Source organism: Sinocyclocheilus grahami, unplaced genomic scaffold (assembly GCF_001515645.1).
Source record: "Sinocyclocheilus grahami isolate Dianchi unplaced genomic scaffold, SAMN03320097.WGS_v1.1 scaffold202.1, whole genome shotgun sequence".
Lineage (NCBI taxonomy): Eukaryota > Metazoa > Chordata > Actinopteri > Cypriniformes > Cyprinidae > Sinocyclocheilus > Sinocyclocheilus grahami.
Genome location: NW_015505381.1, coordinates 1489133 through 1505202, shown reverse-complemented (window position 1 = coordinate 1505202; position 16070 = coordinate 1489133). Strand labels below are relative to the sequence as shown.

The 16070-nt window shown below is 36.3% G+C and overlaps 1 protein-coding gene across 1 annotated transcript in view; it reads left to right on the top strand.

The window, feature by feature from the left end:
• Positions 1-13825, top strand: part of LOC107595449 (angiopoietin-1-like) — a 33758-nt gene extending 19933 nt beyond the window's left edge. The window contains exons 2-9 of the mRNA XM_016285852.1: positions 1798-1947; positions 3129-3250; positions 5947-6179; positions 8516-8628; positions 8745-8846; positions 10451-10617; positions 10725-10855; positions 13442-13825. Coding sequence (XP_016141338.1) covers positions 1798-1947; positions 3129-3250; positions 5947-6179; positions 8516-8628; positions 8745-8846; positions 10451-10617; positions 10725-10855; positions 13442-13602 — 1179 coding nt within the window. The 3' untranslated portion in view covers positions 13603-13825. The remainder of the gene's footprint in view (positions 1-1797; positions 1948-3128; positions 3251-5946; positions 6180-8515; positions 8629-8744; positions 8847-10450; positions 10618-10724; positions 10856-13441) is intronic.
• The last annotated feature ends 2245 nt before the right edge of the window (positions 13826-16070 follow it).

Below are 16070 nucleotides of genomic sequence, written 5' to 3'. Positions count from 1 at the left end.
ACTTTCCGTACCCACTGTATATATATATATATATTCTAGCTGCTCAAAATCTGGGCTGTTAACAGAAAAGTTATAGGTTTAAACCCCAAAAGGGTTGATCCATAGACTATTACCAATGTTCCCTTGAGCAAAACACTTAACCCCAGGTTGCTCCGTAAGTGTCATATAAATCACTTTGTCAGCTAAATGACAAAATAGTAACTAGTTTTAAAACAAAACGATGATTGATTGTCATTGTGAGAGGCCATCACGAAACACTTACTGGAATTTATGCTGCTATGTTTTTGAAAATGATGCAATCTGCATGAATCTTCATGAAGCAAACAACCCAACACAATAGTTCTGAAGTGATCTCTTATAAACATCTGCGGTGCTTGTGAATGATGATCATCTGTGTCGTGACTGCATGCAGATCGCCATGACTCAGCAGAAAACATCTCCGAAGAGCATTACCCTCACATTGGTGGTGTTTTACAGTACATTCAGCAAGGAAACATCCCAGGAAGCTCCAGTCAAATGAGATGAAACATCTGGTTTTGGTTTACACTCGTAAAGCTGATCCAACTGAATCCAGATCAGTGTTCCCAAGCTGGACTCGTCCTATGTGATTTCAATCCAAGGCAGGAAGCTTGGGTCAATTAATCGGTCAGGGCACACTGCGTCTTTAGGGAGTCAACAACAACAGAAGAAAACCCAACCTTTGCATTCTTGTTTACGTTCATTAATTTGGTAAACCAACCATCATGTTTTAATTATGATTATCATACTCATAAAAGTAAAGGTTCTTTATTGGCATCTGTGGTTCCATTCCAAATAAGGTTCTTTAGATTTTGAAAATGTCCTTCACACAAAGAAATAAATGGTTCTTTAAAGAACTGTTCACTGAAAGGTTCTCTGAGGAACCCAAAATGGTTCTTCTATTGCATCACCTTTGGAACTTCTTTTTGGAACTATTTTTTAAGAGTTTAAGCAGAAGCATTCATGTCAGGGCATTGAGTGCACTTTAGAGTGATTGATATTGTAATATCACTATTATATATTTCTAACACACAGTCTCTACATCAAAAAGAATCTTCATTCTCCATGCAAGTTCTGACAGACCAGATCAAGCGCATTGCTTTCCCTCAGGGTTTAACGTGTTTATTTCCATTTTGATAAAATTATCCTCCATTAGTCCTTCTCTCAGGGTCCATGCGGTCTTGGTGATGTTATATTTATTTTTGCAGAGCTCAGAGTCTTTTGGGACTGAGAGGGTCACTATACCGCACCTTTGCCTGGCACTGGATCTTCTCCCAGCGGATTTAAAACCCACTTGCTAGGGAAAAAACACTGGGTTTGATTAACTTTCCAGCTTTTGAGTCCACACTGTTGAGTGCTTAACAGAAGGGAGCACTGAGGACACATCACAGCCGCAAGAAGGGGCCCTCGTAAACACCCCTCTGAATCTTGAAATTACAAATTGGAATTCTAAACCAACCATCATGTTTTAATTATGACTGTCATACATTTTTAAAAATAAAGGTTCTTAATGGTTCAATGAAGAAGCTTTAACATCCATAGAACCTTTCCATTCCCCAAAGGGTTTTTCTTTTGCGAAAAAAGGTTCTTTAGATTTTTTAAATGTTCTTCCCACTAAGAAAAAATGGTTCTTTTAAGAACGTTTTACTGAAAGGTTCTTTGGGGAACCAAAACATTTTTTTCTACTGTATATGGTATTGCTGTAAAAATGGGTCAACCCAACATTTCGCAATATTCAATATTATCTGAGATCACAATTCTCTTTGCTTTGCTCAACAGTTAGAAAACTACGTCCATCAAAAAACAGGGATGGTGCATTTTCAAGCTGATGCAGTTCATAACCAGACGGCCACTATGTTGGAGATCGGCACCAACCTGCTCACCCAGACTGCAGAGCAAACCAGGAAACTCAATGTGGTTGAAGCCAAGGTAATCTCATTTCACATTATAGAAATGCACGAATGAATACATCATCAGTTTTATTAAATATGAGATTTGTCCCGAATTCGGTCCATGGACTTCTGTTTATTCACCACCAGAGGTCACCCTTTCCATTACATTGACTCTCGCACAACACAAACTGTTGCATAGCACCCCGGACTACATATCCCATCATTCATTGCACGCTTTGCACACTGCACTGATTGCACTGATTGCACACAGCTGTTTCTTATCACCTCACTCACTATATAACACCCACTCAAACTGCCATTCTCTGCTGAGTATTGTTTAGCCTGTACCCCTTTCCGAGTCTCTGTGTTTTCCTTGTTTTGCCTTGCCTGTTTTTGCGGTTTCTGATCTTTGCCTGTTTTCCTGGATTTTTCCCTCTTTCTACCTCACTGCCCCTGTGATTCTGTCTGCCGATCGGTGACCTACGCTAGCCCTAGGACTATTCTTGTGTTTTTGCCCGCCATATACCTGTTTGCCATTTTTCGACCCTGCCTGTTATACCACGTCTCTTTAATAAAAGCTTGCAGATGGAACTAAGAATAATAATTTTTTTCTGAGCTGCATATTAGAATAATTTCTAAAGTTGATTTCTAAACACTGAAGTTGTTTAAAATTGCAATTATATATCTTAATATTACTGTTTGTTGCTAAATATACGTATAGGGTCCAAAAACCACACTGAAAATAAAAATTCAAAATGATTTTAAACCTGGAAATAAACACAGTTGTTGAAAGCTTCAAAATGTAAAACAGAGAAATGTTATTGATGAAGATCCATGGAAAATCTTAATTATTTTTTAAATATTATATTCTGCAATGTCTAGGTCACTAATCAGATGTTATGCCTGTTCAGATTCTTTCTTCCATTGATGCTCAAGATGCTTTTTGGAAGATCTAAAATCATGCTGGAAAACATCATGTTATGTTCGTAGCTGCTTTAGTTGTCATTAAAACAAAATAAAAAATGAGTATCCATGTTTTTATTCAAAATGTTGTGCTCATTGTATAATTTGTAATAAAAATGGTACATTTTAAAGTAAATAAAACATTCTTTAACAAACAGACTTTAGGACCCCACTGTATCATGTCATATATAAAATCATATGTATGATAGTTTTCTGTAATTTCTCATTCTTCATTTTACGGTATTCCACTTGAAGGTTATGAACCAGACATCAAGAATTGCAATTCAGTTATTAGAGAATTCATTATCAACAAACAAACTGGAGAAGGAACTCTTAACACAGATTTCAGAAATCTCCAAACTTCAAGACAAGAACAGGTAAGACTTTTTTAATGAATCTTTGTTTATTTCTTACATGTATTTCTGTTTCAAATAAACTATAGAGTTTTGTCTGGTAACTTAAAATGTACTTTCTATGTTAATGTTGGCAGAAAATGCTTGTCATAGAAAGCAATGAGATTAATTTCATCTTCTACATTCATTTTATAGCTCTATACTCATACTGTTTGTCAGCAATTGCCTTATTTTTGTGTCCGTTTTATTTCCCCTATGATATTACACGAGAAACATCAGACAAAATTATGCTTGAATGAGTCATAACTGAGAACTGCATTATGTAATTGTGCTCATTACAGCTCTGAACAACCACTGAGCAATAAGATCAAGTCATTTTTAAGGGTCAGATCGCGTCTGCATCTGCACGTTCACACAGTGTACAGCAACTTTTGTCTCTCTTGTCGTTCTCAAAGTGATATTTTCCCATACTCGGCCAGTCAGAGAGCACAGCAGGGGTAAAGGCTTTGTAAAGGGAAATAATCAGCAACTTAATTGATTGTTTATAATGTTTAATAACTACGGAGTAAGCACAGCGCACAAAGCAGACCCCAGGCAAGTTTCCTTTGCACACTTATAAAGCCGGACAAAGGGTTTCCCAGAAAGCTTTGTACTTGGCTCTCACTAGATTAAACAGATAACACTTGTTGTCATTCAACTTTGACGACCAATTGAACTGTGTTGCTAGCAATGTTTTGGTAGCTGCATGGGGGCATCAGACATAATTATAATGGACCGCTACGTTACAGACGATTCAATATTTCATGTTTCCCGTACGAGTGAGAACAGGGAGTTTTCGACCTTTCCAAGGCGACTTACGGCGGTGCAAGCGAAAGTGTTCATAATTGCTCCCAGAATTGATGCGGGTTTAGCGAGGGTCAGCTTCATAGTATAATAACAGCAAACAATTGCTCAGCATTGTGTACACATTACAAACTCTGGCAAGGGATTTCAGCAGTCCTTGCCAATCGATTGTGCGAAAACTATTTGTGTAATCAATCATATAAACATAAGCATCGAGAACCACTGGCAACCAAAGCATGTTTAATGACTATCTACTGTAATTTAACAAAGTACGCATCCAGTTACATGGCTCGATGGAGTTTTGATTTGCTTTCCAGTTATTTTCGGCATCAAACCCTCGGGTGGTGTTATTTTTCAGCGCTCACACACACACACACACACTCGCTCACTAAATCACACACAGATTGAAGCCGGCAGGATTTTGCGGAGTTCCTCAGAAACTCGTTTTTGTAGCAGTGGCTCCTTGTTGTGCGGCTGTAAATTGTTTTGACGAGAGACGCGAGTTATTCAGTGCTATCTCCTCTGATCCAGACACTAAATCATGAACCTATAGTGCTGATGGAAAGACTGTATCTCCATTTCCTAAAGGCCCAGAGTTCAGACTTGTTTCACATGACACAGCAAGCCACTAGACAGTAGCTAGCAACAGCTAAAGCAACAATCTAACAATAATTGGTCATTTCAAGATGATAATGTATGGCATCATACAGTATATGCTGATATATAATGCTTATATTGATGGCACTTTATGTAAGCTGTGTTGTATGCTCAAAAAGTATACAGAAAACGTTTTATGCATTTTGGCTGTTCATTTACACGACAATGGCATTTGGAAGTCTGAAAACTATGAACTATGAAAACACGAATTTGTGAAAACGGTCACATCACATGCATGCGTATTGTTCAGTCTAAAAGTATTTGCACATGCGTGTAGTGTTTCTTTACATAGTGACATCGCCAACTACTGGCCTGGCATGCTTTTACAACGACTAAATCATTTAAAAAAAATGTTGACAATGTTGTTGTCTGTATGGAAGCCCGTTTCCGCCACTGAATAAAAAATAAAAAAAGGTTATTGTGACTTTTTATCTCAGAATTGTGATATAAACTCGCAATTGCGAGTTATAAAGTCACAATTTGCAAGATATAAAGATGCAATTCTGACTTTATGTCTCGAAATTGCGAGTTTATATCTCACAATTATGACTTTTTAACTCGCAATTGCGAGTTTATATCACGCAATTCTGAGAAAAAAAAGTCAGAATTGTGAGATAAAAAGTCTCAATTAACTTTTTAATTTTTTATTCAGCGGCTATTTTTTTTATTCAAACGGGCTTCCATATGTCTGTCTGCAAAACGTTAAAAAAACAAAAACCAATTCTGCAATCGTTAACATGTAAACGTACCCTCAATAACTTTTTTAAATGTATAGGGTATTCTAGCTGCTAGGGTGTTCTGGCTTATTGTGTTTTGAGTGGTAGTTAGGGAGTTCTAGGTGGTTACTAGGGTATTCTAACCTGTAGCTAGGGTTTTCTGGGCAGTCGCTGGAGTATTCTGACCTGTTGCTAGGCTGTTTTGGGTAGTTGCGGATGTCTTAAAAGTAATATGTCTAGTACAAGTGGTGCGGGATTGGTTTAGAGCCAAAGTTTAATACTTAGGTCTAAATGTTTAAAATAAACCCCTATAGGTTGCAAAACACCATTATCCATCCTATTATAAATGCCCAAGTTAGAGGCCTACGGTCTCCATTGGGCATTCATTCCTGCTCTATCTAGGAATTTCTCCGAAACATGGAGATGCTTTGAAAAAGTGTCTTTTTGACTTAAACTATTGGTAGAAGTTTTTTAAATGAATGCATTATGCATTGTTTCCACCAGTCGTTTGGAGAGTAAAGTCTTAGTCCTGGAGTCGAAGCAGAGGACGGAGCTGGATGACATGAGGGAGGAGAAAGAGCGACTGCAGGACCTGGTGAAGAGACAGACAGCTGCCATTACAGCTCTGGAGAGACAGCTTAGAGTGGCCAGCACCAACAACTCAGCCCTGCAGAGCCAACATCAGCAGCTCATGAAGTCCGTACACACACTTATTGGCATGATGTCTTCTGGAACAGGTAAAAATGCACACCTTCAAAGGAATTGTTCACCAAAAAATGAACATTTGCTAAAAATGTACTCATCCTCAGGCCATCCAAGATGTAGATAAGTTTGTTTGTTCATGGGAACAGATTTGGAGAAATGTAGCATTACATGACTGGCTCTCAGTGAATGGGTGCCATCAGAATGAGAGTCCAAACAGCTGTTAAAACATCACAATAATCCACAAGTATCCACACCACTCCAGTCCATCAATTAATATCTTATAAAGTGAAAAGCTGCATGTTTGTAAGAAACAAATCCATCAAGTGTTTTAACTTTAAGTCATTCGTTCTGGCCAAAATACTGTCCATAATCCATAATAACGCTTCCTCCATCCTCTGTGGTCCTCTCACATCAAAATCCTTGTGGACTGTTTTCACTTGTGCACAGTCCTTGATCTGTGCAGGATATTAGTCAAGTCAAGTCAAGTCTGCTTTATTTTATTTTTAACACAGTTATGAAAAATGTTTCAAATGTTTATCAATTCTTCCACATGTACAGCACATACATACAGAGAATTGAAATTGCGTTACTCTCAGACCCTTGGTGCATACAGATAACACTAACAGTAGAACATAAATGCAATTAGTCTACCTCAACCTAGATTGTCTATCAAGCCATAGAAGTGCATTATGTTGGCCTGTTTCATTTGAACTTACAGTGGGGCAAAAAAGTATTTAGTCAGCCACCAATTGTGCAAGTTCTCCCACTTAAAAAGATGAGAGAGGCCTGTAATTTTCATCATAGGTATACCTCAACTATGAGAGACAATTACAGGCCTCTCTCATCTTTTTAAGAGGGAGAACTTGCACAATTGGTGGCTCACTAAATACTTTTTTTCCACACTGTATATCATATTATGAAAGCTAAAATGCATTTTGAATGCCATTTCATGTTGATTTTAATGTTTCGATTAGATTTGTTGCATTGCTGCAGCCTTTCACTGTCGGAGAGGATAGAAAAATGACTCAGTACCCAGTTAGAGAACAAAGTAAGGTTACTTGTCTGAGAATGACAGACATGTCTGATTCTTGGGCTTACCACAGCTTTTAAATCTGGTGGCAGATTCTTAACATGACCTGAAAGTTCTGGTTAATTAACCGTGACACTAATGATAAATTGAGCAGACGTGATTCATGGAGAGAGAGGGGATAAGCTCTCACTAGTGATGTCTTTGGCAGCGTGCTCCCATGTCTTGGATGAAGTTCACATGCGTCACAACACGCACTGATAAGCTAAATCAAGACTGCAGCATTTTATACGGACAGAAGACATGTCAGTTTATAAATGTCTGCGTGGAGGTTCACTCGAAGAACCAAATGTACCAAATTTTCTAAATAAACTCTCTCTCAGATGCTTGACAAACAAACACATTGTGTTGAATGTTTCAATGACTCATCCCAAAACTAGACCACTATGGTCTTTATATTTGAAAACTTGAGGTCATGTAATTATTATAAATCTTGGTCTTTTGACAACAGAAACCACATCGTTTTGTTTAGTCACACTGTGTGGCAAATCCACAAAACAACTTTATGTCATGCATCATGTGTATCAGTGTTATTTTAGTATCACTGAGATACTATTACAGTTTTTATTAATATTTATAATTAGTTTTTGTGTTTTCTGTTTTAATTTTTGTTTCAACATATGTACAACTTAACAATAATTATATGTATTTATTTTTTATTAAAATTTTCAAAAATATATTTTTTTATAAATTTCAGTTTTAGTTGTCTTAGCAACTAGCTGAAATAAGTCATTTAAAATATTTTATTACATTTTATTTCAAGTAAAAAATAAAAGCATGGTTTTAATTTTTTATGCCAATGAGGTCAATTACAAATCAAATTAGTGTTATTTTAATATAATTAATATGCTATTATAATATATATTATTTTTAATAATATTATATTTTCCATTTTAATTTAAGATAAAAGTATAAATAATTTAGTTATTTTTGTCACTTTTATTTTTTTGAAAGTTTTATTTTTATTAATGTCTATTTCAGTTTTAGTCATTGTATTTGGCAATTAGCTGAAATAAAATAAGATTTTAATATTTTCTTTTTTTCAGTTAATGTTTACTTTATTTCAGTAAACGTTCTTTAATATTTTTAGTTTGTTAACAACACTGAAAACAGCTTCATGAGACTACTGTAAATAATATAGAGTCTGGCTTCCAATACGAGTACAAACAGAGTACTTACGTTAATGGCTGTGTCACAGCAGTGTTTTGTTGGCTAATTGTCTTTCTTACCTTCCGTTCAAATCAATTCTGAACCCCAGAGCCTCTGTGTTTTCCCTTACAGGCTTCTCATCAAATGAGCAGCACTTCAGAGACTGTGCCGAGGCATATAAATCCGGTCACAACACCAGCGGAGTCTACCACATATACATCGGAGACATGACCGAGCCAACCAAGGTGTGGGATGCGTTCTTTCACAAGTATGAGGAATCAGTGTGATGTATCTTGGCTGTGACATACAGAACGAGGAATGTAAGAGAGTGAGACTGAGATGTTTCATATGCTTCTGACAGGTCTTTTGTGATATGGTGACAAGCGGAGGTGGCTGGACGGTGTTCCAGCGCAGGGCCAATGGAAGTGTGAACTTCCAGAAAAGCTGGAAAGACTATAAACTGGTAAGTGGACATAAACATTAAAAGATTGCATAACATTTACAGCTGACTGTGCAGAACGTCCTAGCATCACATCAGTGTATAGACAAAGAGAACTTGTTACATTTGTAGACAATGATGAAAATCCCTATTGATTGTGTTTAAAGAAAAGGAAATGTTTTTCTGCCTGTGCTGGGAAGACGTGATTAAAAGTTTGGCATTATTCTGATGACATAGATTCAAAAACCAGCCAAAGCAGGATGAAGCACAGCGGCTAAAATTGTAAGTGACAGATTGGCGTCATTGGCAGTAGCTGAACTGTTTGGTGCATTCTGTATTTAATAGAGGCACATTCTGCTGATATTTTAAGTGCTTAAATATGCTGAAATGGATTGAAAACTGGCAGTTCTGTGAAACTACAGCAGTGAAAATCAATACTGCAATTTTCTACATTTTGTTAATCTTGCCAAATATCATTGTGAGCCTTCCTTTCTATAAAAAGCTGAAAAGGATGAGACTCTTTTTCTGGGAAATAAAAGACAGACAATGTACCTATTTAATTCAAGGAAACAAAACAGCTGTTTTGTGTCTAATGCTGTGTTTCATTTAAAGTTGGATATGTGATATTCCTGCTTGATATGTAACCATATAGTGTTGTCCAGTAATAAGAAGATAAAGGAGATGATCATTTGACTTGTTTGCACAAGGAACTTTGACTCACTGATGCATTTTATTTGCATTGAAGTGTGTATAATTAAAGTGCCCCTATTATGCCATTTTTACGATTCCTAATATTGTTTTGGGAGTCTCTTACAATAGGATTACATGCATGCAATGTCAAAAAAACGCGTTCGTTTTTTCAAAATATGCATTTAATATCACCTCATTTTCCAAACGATTCGTTCGAAGCAGTTCAAAGATTCAGTCTCTCTAAACCCCTCCTTTCCGTGAGCCTGCTTTGCTCTGATTGGTCAGATGTGCTAGTCTGTTGTGATTGGTCGGAAACAATATTCCTATTTCAATAGTTCTGTATTTTGAACGCTCTATAGAAAATATAAACATTTATTATTTATCATACTTACAGGTTGTGATTCAGTGGAGCAGCTGGTCCAAATAAAACAGCAAGCGTTTTGTGAATCCCGCGTTGAATTTCCCGAGATTAGAGAAGCAGTCGTCAGTAGAATGACGTATTTGTGAGCGGGGTCAAGTTGTTTGCAGCCGTCCAACGTAGAACATAGGCTCGCATTATGCAAACGTGTTACCCCGTTACGTGCAGCTTTCACGGAAGTGGAATTCGAATTACTAACGACTCGTTTCAGCTGTTCAGAGTCGATTCTTTATTTTGGGAGATAATAACTTTATTTATCATTCACTTTCAGCTTTACAACTTCGCAGATCGTTTACATTCACATACAGCTACATTACACACTGCATGAAAGGCAATATTGGAAATGGCATGATAGGGGCACTTTAATTATACAATCATATTTTTGAAAATTTCGAAACATAAGTTTCAAAGTTCAACTTCAACTGCCGTTTTATTGCTTTCCCAAATAGGAAGTTTGAAATCCTGACTTTACAAGATGAATGGAACGCAGCATTGGTTTCATTATATGTTGTTCTCACAGGGATTTGGTGATCCTAGTGGAGAGCACTGGCTGGGTAATGAGGCTGCTCACCTGATCACCAGTCAAGCCCAGTACTCCCTCCGAGTGGAACTTAAGGACTGGGAGGAGAACGGAGCCTATGCTCTGTATGACAAATTCCAGCTGGCTGGGGAAAAACAGCAGTACAGGTATCACCTGTGTTAACGGAACGATCAAGACTGATATTAACGTTAAACTTTTTGACAATTTGTTAATGTTCAGCAATATGTCTATCATCACCTTTATCTTTCTCCAGACTCTTGCTAGGGAGCTATAGCGGGACAGCAGGACAGCAAAGTAGTTTAGCATCAAACGGCACAGGCTTCAGCACTCGCGACTCTGACAACGACAAGTGCGTTTGCAAGTGCGCCCTCATGATGACCGGAGGTGAGCTACTGCATATGATCTCATTCAAAAACACAGTTATGAAAAATTTTTCAAATGTTAAGAAGTACTTAAAGGAATAGTTCACTCGAAAATGAAAATTTGCTAAAATTTGACTCACCCTCAGGTCATCCAAGATTTAGTTGATTTCTTCATCAGAACAGATTTGCAGAAATTTAGAATTAGTCACTTGCCCACCAATGGATCCTCTGCGGTGAATGGGTGCCACCAGAAGTTTCTTACAAACATGCAGGCTCACAAGACATTAACTGATGTACTGGAGGGGTGTGGATTACTTGTGGATTATTGTGATGTTTTTATCAGCTGTTTGGACTCTCATTCTGACGGCACCCATTCACTGCAGAGCATCCATTGATGAGCAAGTCATGTAATGCAAAATTTCTCCAAATCTGTTCTCAATGACACCGCATAAAAAGCATAGCTGTTTTAAAAAATATTGTAGCTGAGCAATTTGAAGTAATAATGCAACACACTCAGACATGCTCTCCTGAAATGTCCATACATTTTAGTAAAAACTGATTCATTTTAGTGGATTGGTTCATTCAGACAGTTCATTTAAATGAAGTGATTAAAAATGCTTTGAAGTTTGATTCACCAATTCATTTGATTTCCCCATTTTATGCCCAAATAGTGAAGTCATATCATATTATATCAGTCAATACAGATTGTTTCAAAGCAGCTTCACAGTAATAAAGAGAAAAATAACATAATCAACGATGCAAACTTTTTCAGATACGAGATTGTAAAGCAGCTCTGAGAAAGACAATAGTGTCATCATTCAGCTCAAGTCAGTTCAGTTCATTGACTGTGTAAAGTTCATCAGTTATCATACAAGTTGTCAAACAGTATCAAGTTCGCAAAATTAATCAATTAATAAACTAATATGATTCAGCTAGAAAGCAGTTCCAGAGAAGACAATAGAATCAGACATTTTGGTTCTCATCTGATAGTGTCAATGCAGTCAAATAGATGATATTACTGAATATTACTTAGAGAATATTCATATTTATTGCAATAATTTAGCAAAATAATATATTTAATAAAATGTTGCTGTTCACACGGATATTGAATGTCTGTCAGTTAAGTTGCTTTTTGCATCTTTCATTTTCATTAATCCCATTGACAAAAACATGAACAAAGTCTTGTCACACCCTTGATCATTTGACATAAAATACTTGTTACGTAAAATCTAATCTGATCATAGATAGGCACTCACCAGTGCTTATTGAATGCAAGCCATCTACATTCATATCCTCTCAGTCACATTTCTTCACTTGTGGCCTGGATGTGAAGTCGAAACAGTCATGCAAAAACCCTCTGATCCTCTTCTAATCGAAGAAAACGCAACCCCATCGCAGAATTATGTAAAACACGTCCAGAGTTCAGACGCGTGTTCAACACCCGCTATGCAAACAATTTACTCGATGGCTGCACTCGACTGCAAATCCCACACCTCTGGGGTCCAAGATCAACAGCTTTTAATAGCATGCATTGCGATTGATTTTGAAAGTTGTTGGAGTTAATTACCGTCGAACCGAAGGTCTGGAGACCTTCGAGTGCCTTTTATGTTCGCATTACAAATGGTAATCAAAAGATGGAAAGATGGATCCATCTGTGCAGCCCATCCAAACTAAACACGCATTGAGGGAGGTGATACTGATTTAATCAGGGTTAGAGAGACGGTGTCCTCTCTGAAGAGACAAAGTCTGGTTTTCATTGAACAATCACAGTTTGCTTTGACAGGTCTTGCTGAGACATCGACCGCACAGTGGGAATAACATACCCTTTGAAACACTGACGGACTGTGGAGCGAAAAATAAAAAGACTCAATATAGAGGCGAGAGATGGATCAAGGGCTTTGATTGTTTTGAGGAGATGCAATTTTTAAGCCTGCCATCATTTGCTGACCCTCATGTCGTTCCAAAACCAGTATGACTTTTTTTATTTTGTGGAATGCAAAATAAAATATTTTGTATAATCTTTACTTTTTTTTTTATTCAATGAAAGAATGTTGTAACTAGAGTCTGTCAAGCTCCAAGAAGGACAAAAAGCAGCATAAAAGTACTATAAAAATCCATATAAATCATGTGCTATATTCCCAAGTTTTCCAAAGCAATGATTTATTAAAAAATATAACACAATTTAGGCTATTAAGCTTTTCAATATTGAAACAATTATACACTTTATAAACACTTAATACAAAATAGTTTCCATAAATAAATAAATAAAACATGAATACAAAATTCTTTATTTACTTTTTTTTTTTTTGTAATTTTGTTGTGTGCTTTTGTTATTTTTCTATTTTTGGTTTATTTTTATTTTAGGTTCAGTTCAGTTTTAGTTAGGATTAGTAATTTTAGTGCTACAACTAAAACGTATTTCAGTTAGTTGCCAAGGCAAAATTTACAATTTTAATATAATTTAATATTTAATTTTATTTTAATAGTTTTGGTTTTAGTTAACAAATAATCCTGATCAAGGCCCAAAGTAAACACATGTGAGTGCTATACTGTTTATAAAACTGTTTCAAGTATTTATCTCAGTCTCTTTTATTTGTCGTTCTTTCAGGCTGGTGGTTTGATGCTTGCGGTCTGTCTAACCTCAATGGAATCTACTACACCGTGGGTCACAACATCCGCAAACTCAATGGCATTAAGTGGCATCACTTCCGAGGACCCAGCTATTCGCTCCAGTCCACTTCCATGATGATCCGTCCAGCTGATTTCTGACATGAATAAATTAGTATTGCCGCAAGCTTGTCACATTGACAATGACAGGACTTAAAGCGCTTGCTTTGGGACATAGGAGCAGCAAGGTGGAGACAGATAATGGATGGACGGTGATGTTTTTACTGCAAATCCGAGAGCTGAAGTGGAGAAAAGTGATCAGACTGAAAATTCATTACTATGCCACAATTTTCTTTTTTACACATGCAAACACGTTTCTCCTTCACAGCTACACTCTTAAAAATAAAGGTGCTTCAAAAGGTTCTTCAAGTGATGCCATAGAAGAACCATTTTTGGTTCCACAAAGAACCATTCAGTCAAAGATTCTTTAAAGAACCATCTCTTTCTTACCTTTTTATAATCTGAAGAACCTTCTTTCGCCACAAAGAACATTTTGTCAAACAGAAAGGTTCTTGAGATGTTAAAGGTTCTTTATGGAACCATTTAGACAAAAAGGTTCTTCTATGGCATCGTGAAGCACCTTTATTTTTAAGAGTGTACTCTTGTCTGAATTCATGTGTGGCTTATAACCTGAAACACTCTCAGTGATGGCGACTCTCATGGTGTCAGAATGTAGCATGATGTAATCCCAAAGGAAAACCTTTCGACCTTAATGAGTCTGATTCTGGAACTGTTCTAGATGTTCCCGAGGAATAACCTTAATTTCCAAGAGGTTGTATTCTATTTTGTAAAAGATAATAGCTGTTAACTACATAGCGAGGCAGCTGACTTACACTACCATTCAAAAACTTGAGGTTGGAATGATTTTTTTATGTTTTTGAAAGAAGTCTCTTATGGTCACCAAGTCTGCATTTATTTGATCAAAAATACAGTAAAACATTTTTATTGTGAAATATTATTATAATTTTTATAATATTTTAATATTTTTTTAATGAATTTTCAGCATTATTACTCCAGTTTTCAGTGTCACATAATCCTTCAGAAATCATTCTCATATTCTGAATTGCTGCTCAAGAAACATTTCTCAATATTATCAATGTTGAAAATCGTTGTGCTGCTTAAAACTTTTGTGGAAATCAGATACATTTTTGTCTTTCAGGATTCTTTGATAAATCGAAAAATCAACAGCATTTATTTGAAATAGAAATATTTTATAGCATTATAAATGTCTTTACTGTCCTTTTTGAATAAAAGTGTTACTTTCTTTAAAAAAAAAATCTTACTGACCCCAGACTTTTAAATGGTAGTGTAGCTTATTAGCAAGTCAGCAGGTTAGACTGACACATTGCATACTTTTATGTATATTTTTAATAACTGGATATTTTTTATATTTTGCATCTCTTTCTTTTTTAGTCGTTTTTAGGCCCGAAACATACTCTGCACAAGCATGTGAATGCAAACGCTTCACCAATGTGTCATAATTCATTTAATGAGACTAAATTCTATTTGTTTAATGTGCATCATATTCTTAACATTGCTGTAGGGTGCTATTAGTGGGCCTGAGCATAAACTATCTTGTTTATGGTCTTGACAGAGCAACATCTGAAAGGAAATCTTGCTGGGCAAGTTAGCTGTAGTCGGCAGATTTGAAGGTAATTCTGTTGCCTTCTTTAGTACACACATTTCTTAAAACAACTCAAAAAGCAATGTGTTGCATTTGCCCACTTGCATAAAGTGTGTTTCTGGCCTTATAATTGTTGTACCCGTGTGATTTGTATGTTTTGTTTGTAAAAAAAGATATTATATTTTGTCTACTAATGTTTTTAAATGTGTTCTTTGTGACCCGTTGTTCCCATTTCAAAACTATATTGTCATTTTGTCTTTTTTTTTTTTAAAGAGGATGCACTTTAAGGAGTACAGTATGACGGTCATGTGGTTAGACAGCAGATACGCTGATAGGAGTTGACTGTTCCTACAATTGTACAATATGAACATTGCTATTAGTTGCTGCTGTGGTATATACATTAATACTTTCTGACCATGAACCTTTCATCACATATCATTACAGTTTGATAATAAACCCTGCAGATCAGTTCTGGAGGCAAACTGGATAACAGCTTTTCAACAGGTCGAGGTTTATTTTACTATTCTGAACTAAAAATGGAAGACGCCAAAGGCTTTCCTGTCTTTTTGTGGTTCGAGCTTCCTAGTTCATACAGTGTTTTTATTGAACTGAATTCCAGTTTTCTGCCAAGAACAGCAGGAGCATATGAAAGACATTCTCTCTTGATCAGTCTTTACTCACTTTGTAAAAATGTCAATTTGTCATGTCAGATATTCATTTTTTTATTTGGTTTTGTTTTAGGAGGTCTACATGAGCAATAAAGTGCTTCTTATATAGATAGTTGGTGCATTCTTTTGGTCTTAATCGGTTTCATGCTGCAACATATGATCTGATATTTCACTGGAGTCACTGGAGTTCACTGGAATGATAGAACGTTCATTCAAAGTTATCTGGTCTTTAATAATATTCTCAAAAATGTTAGTGCAAAAACATTATTTATTGTTCA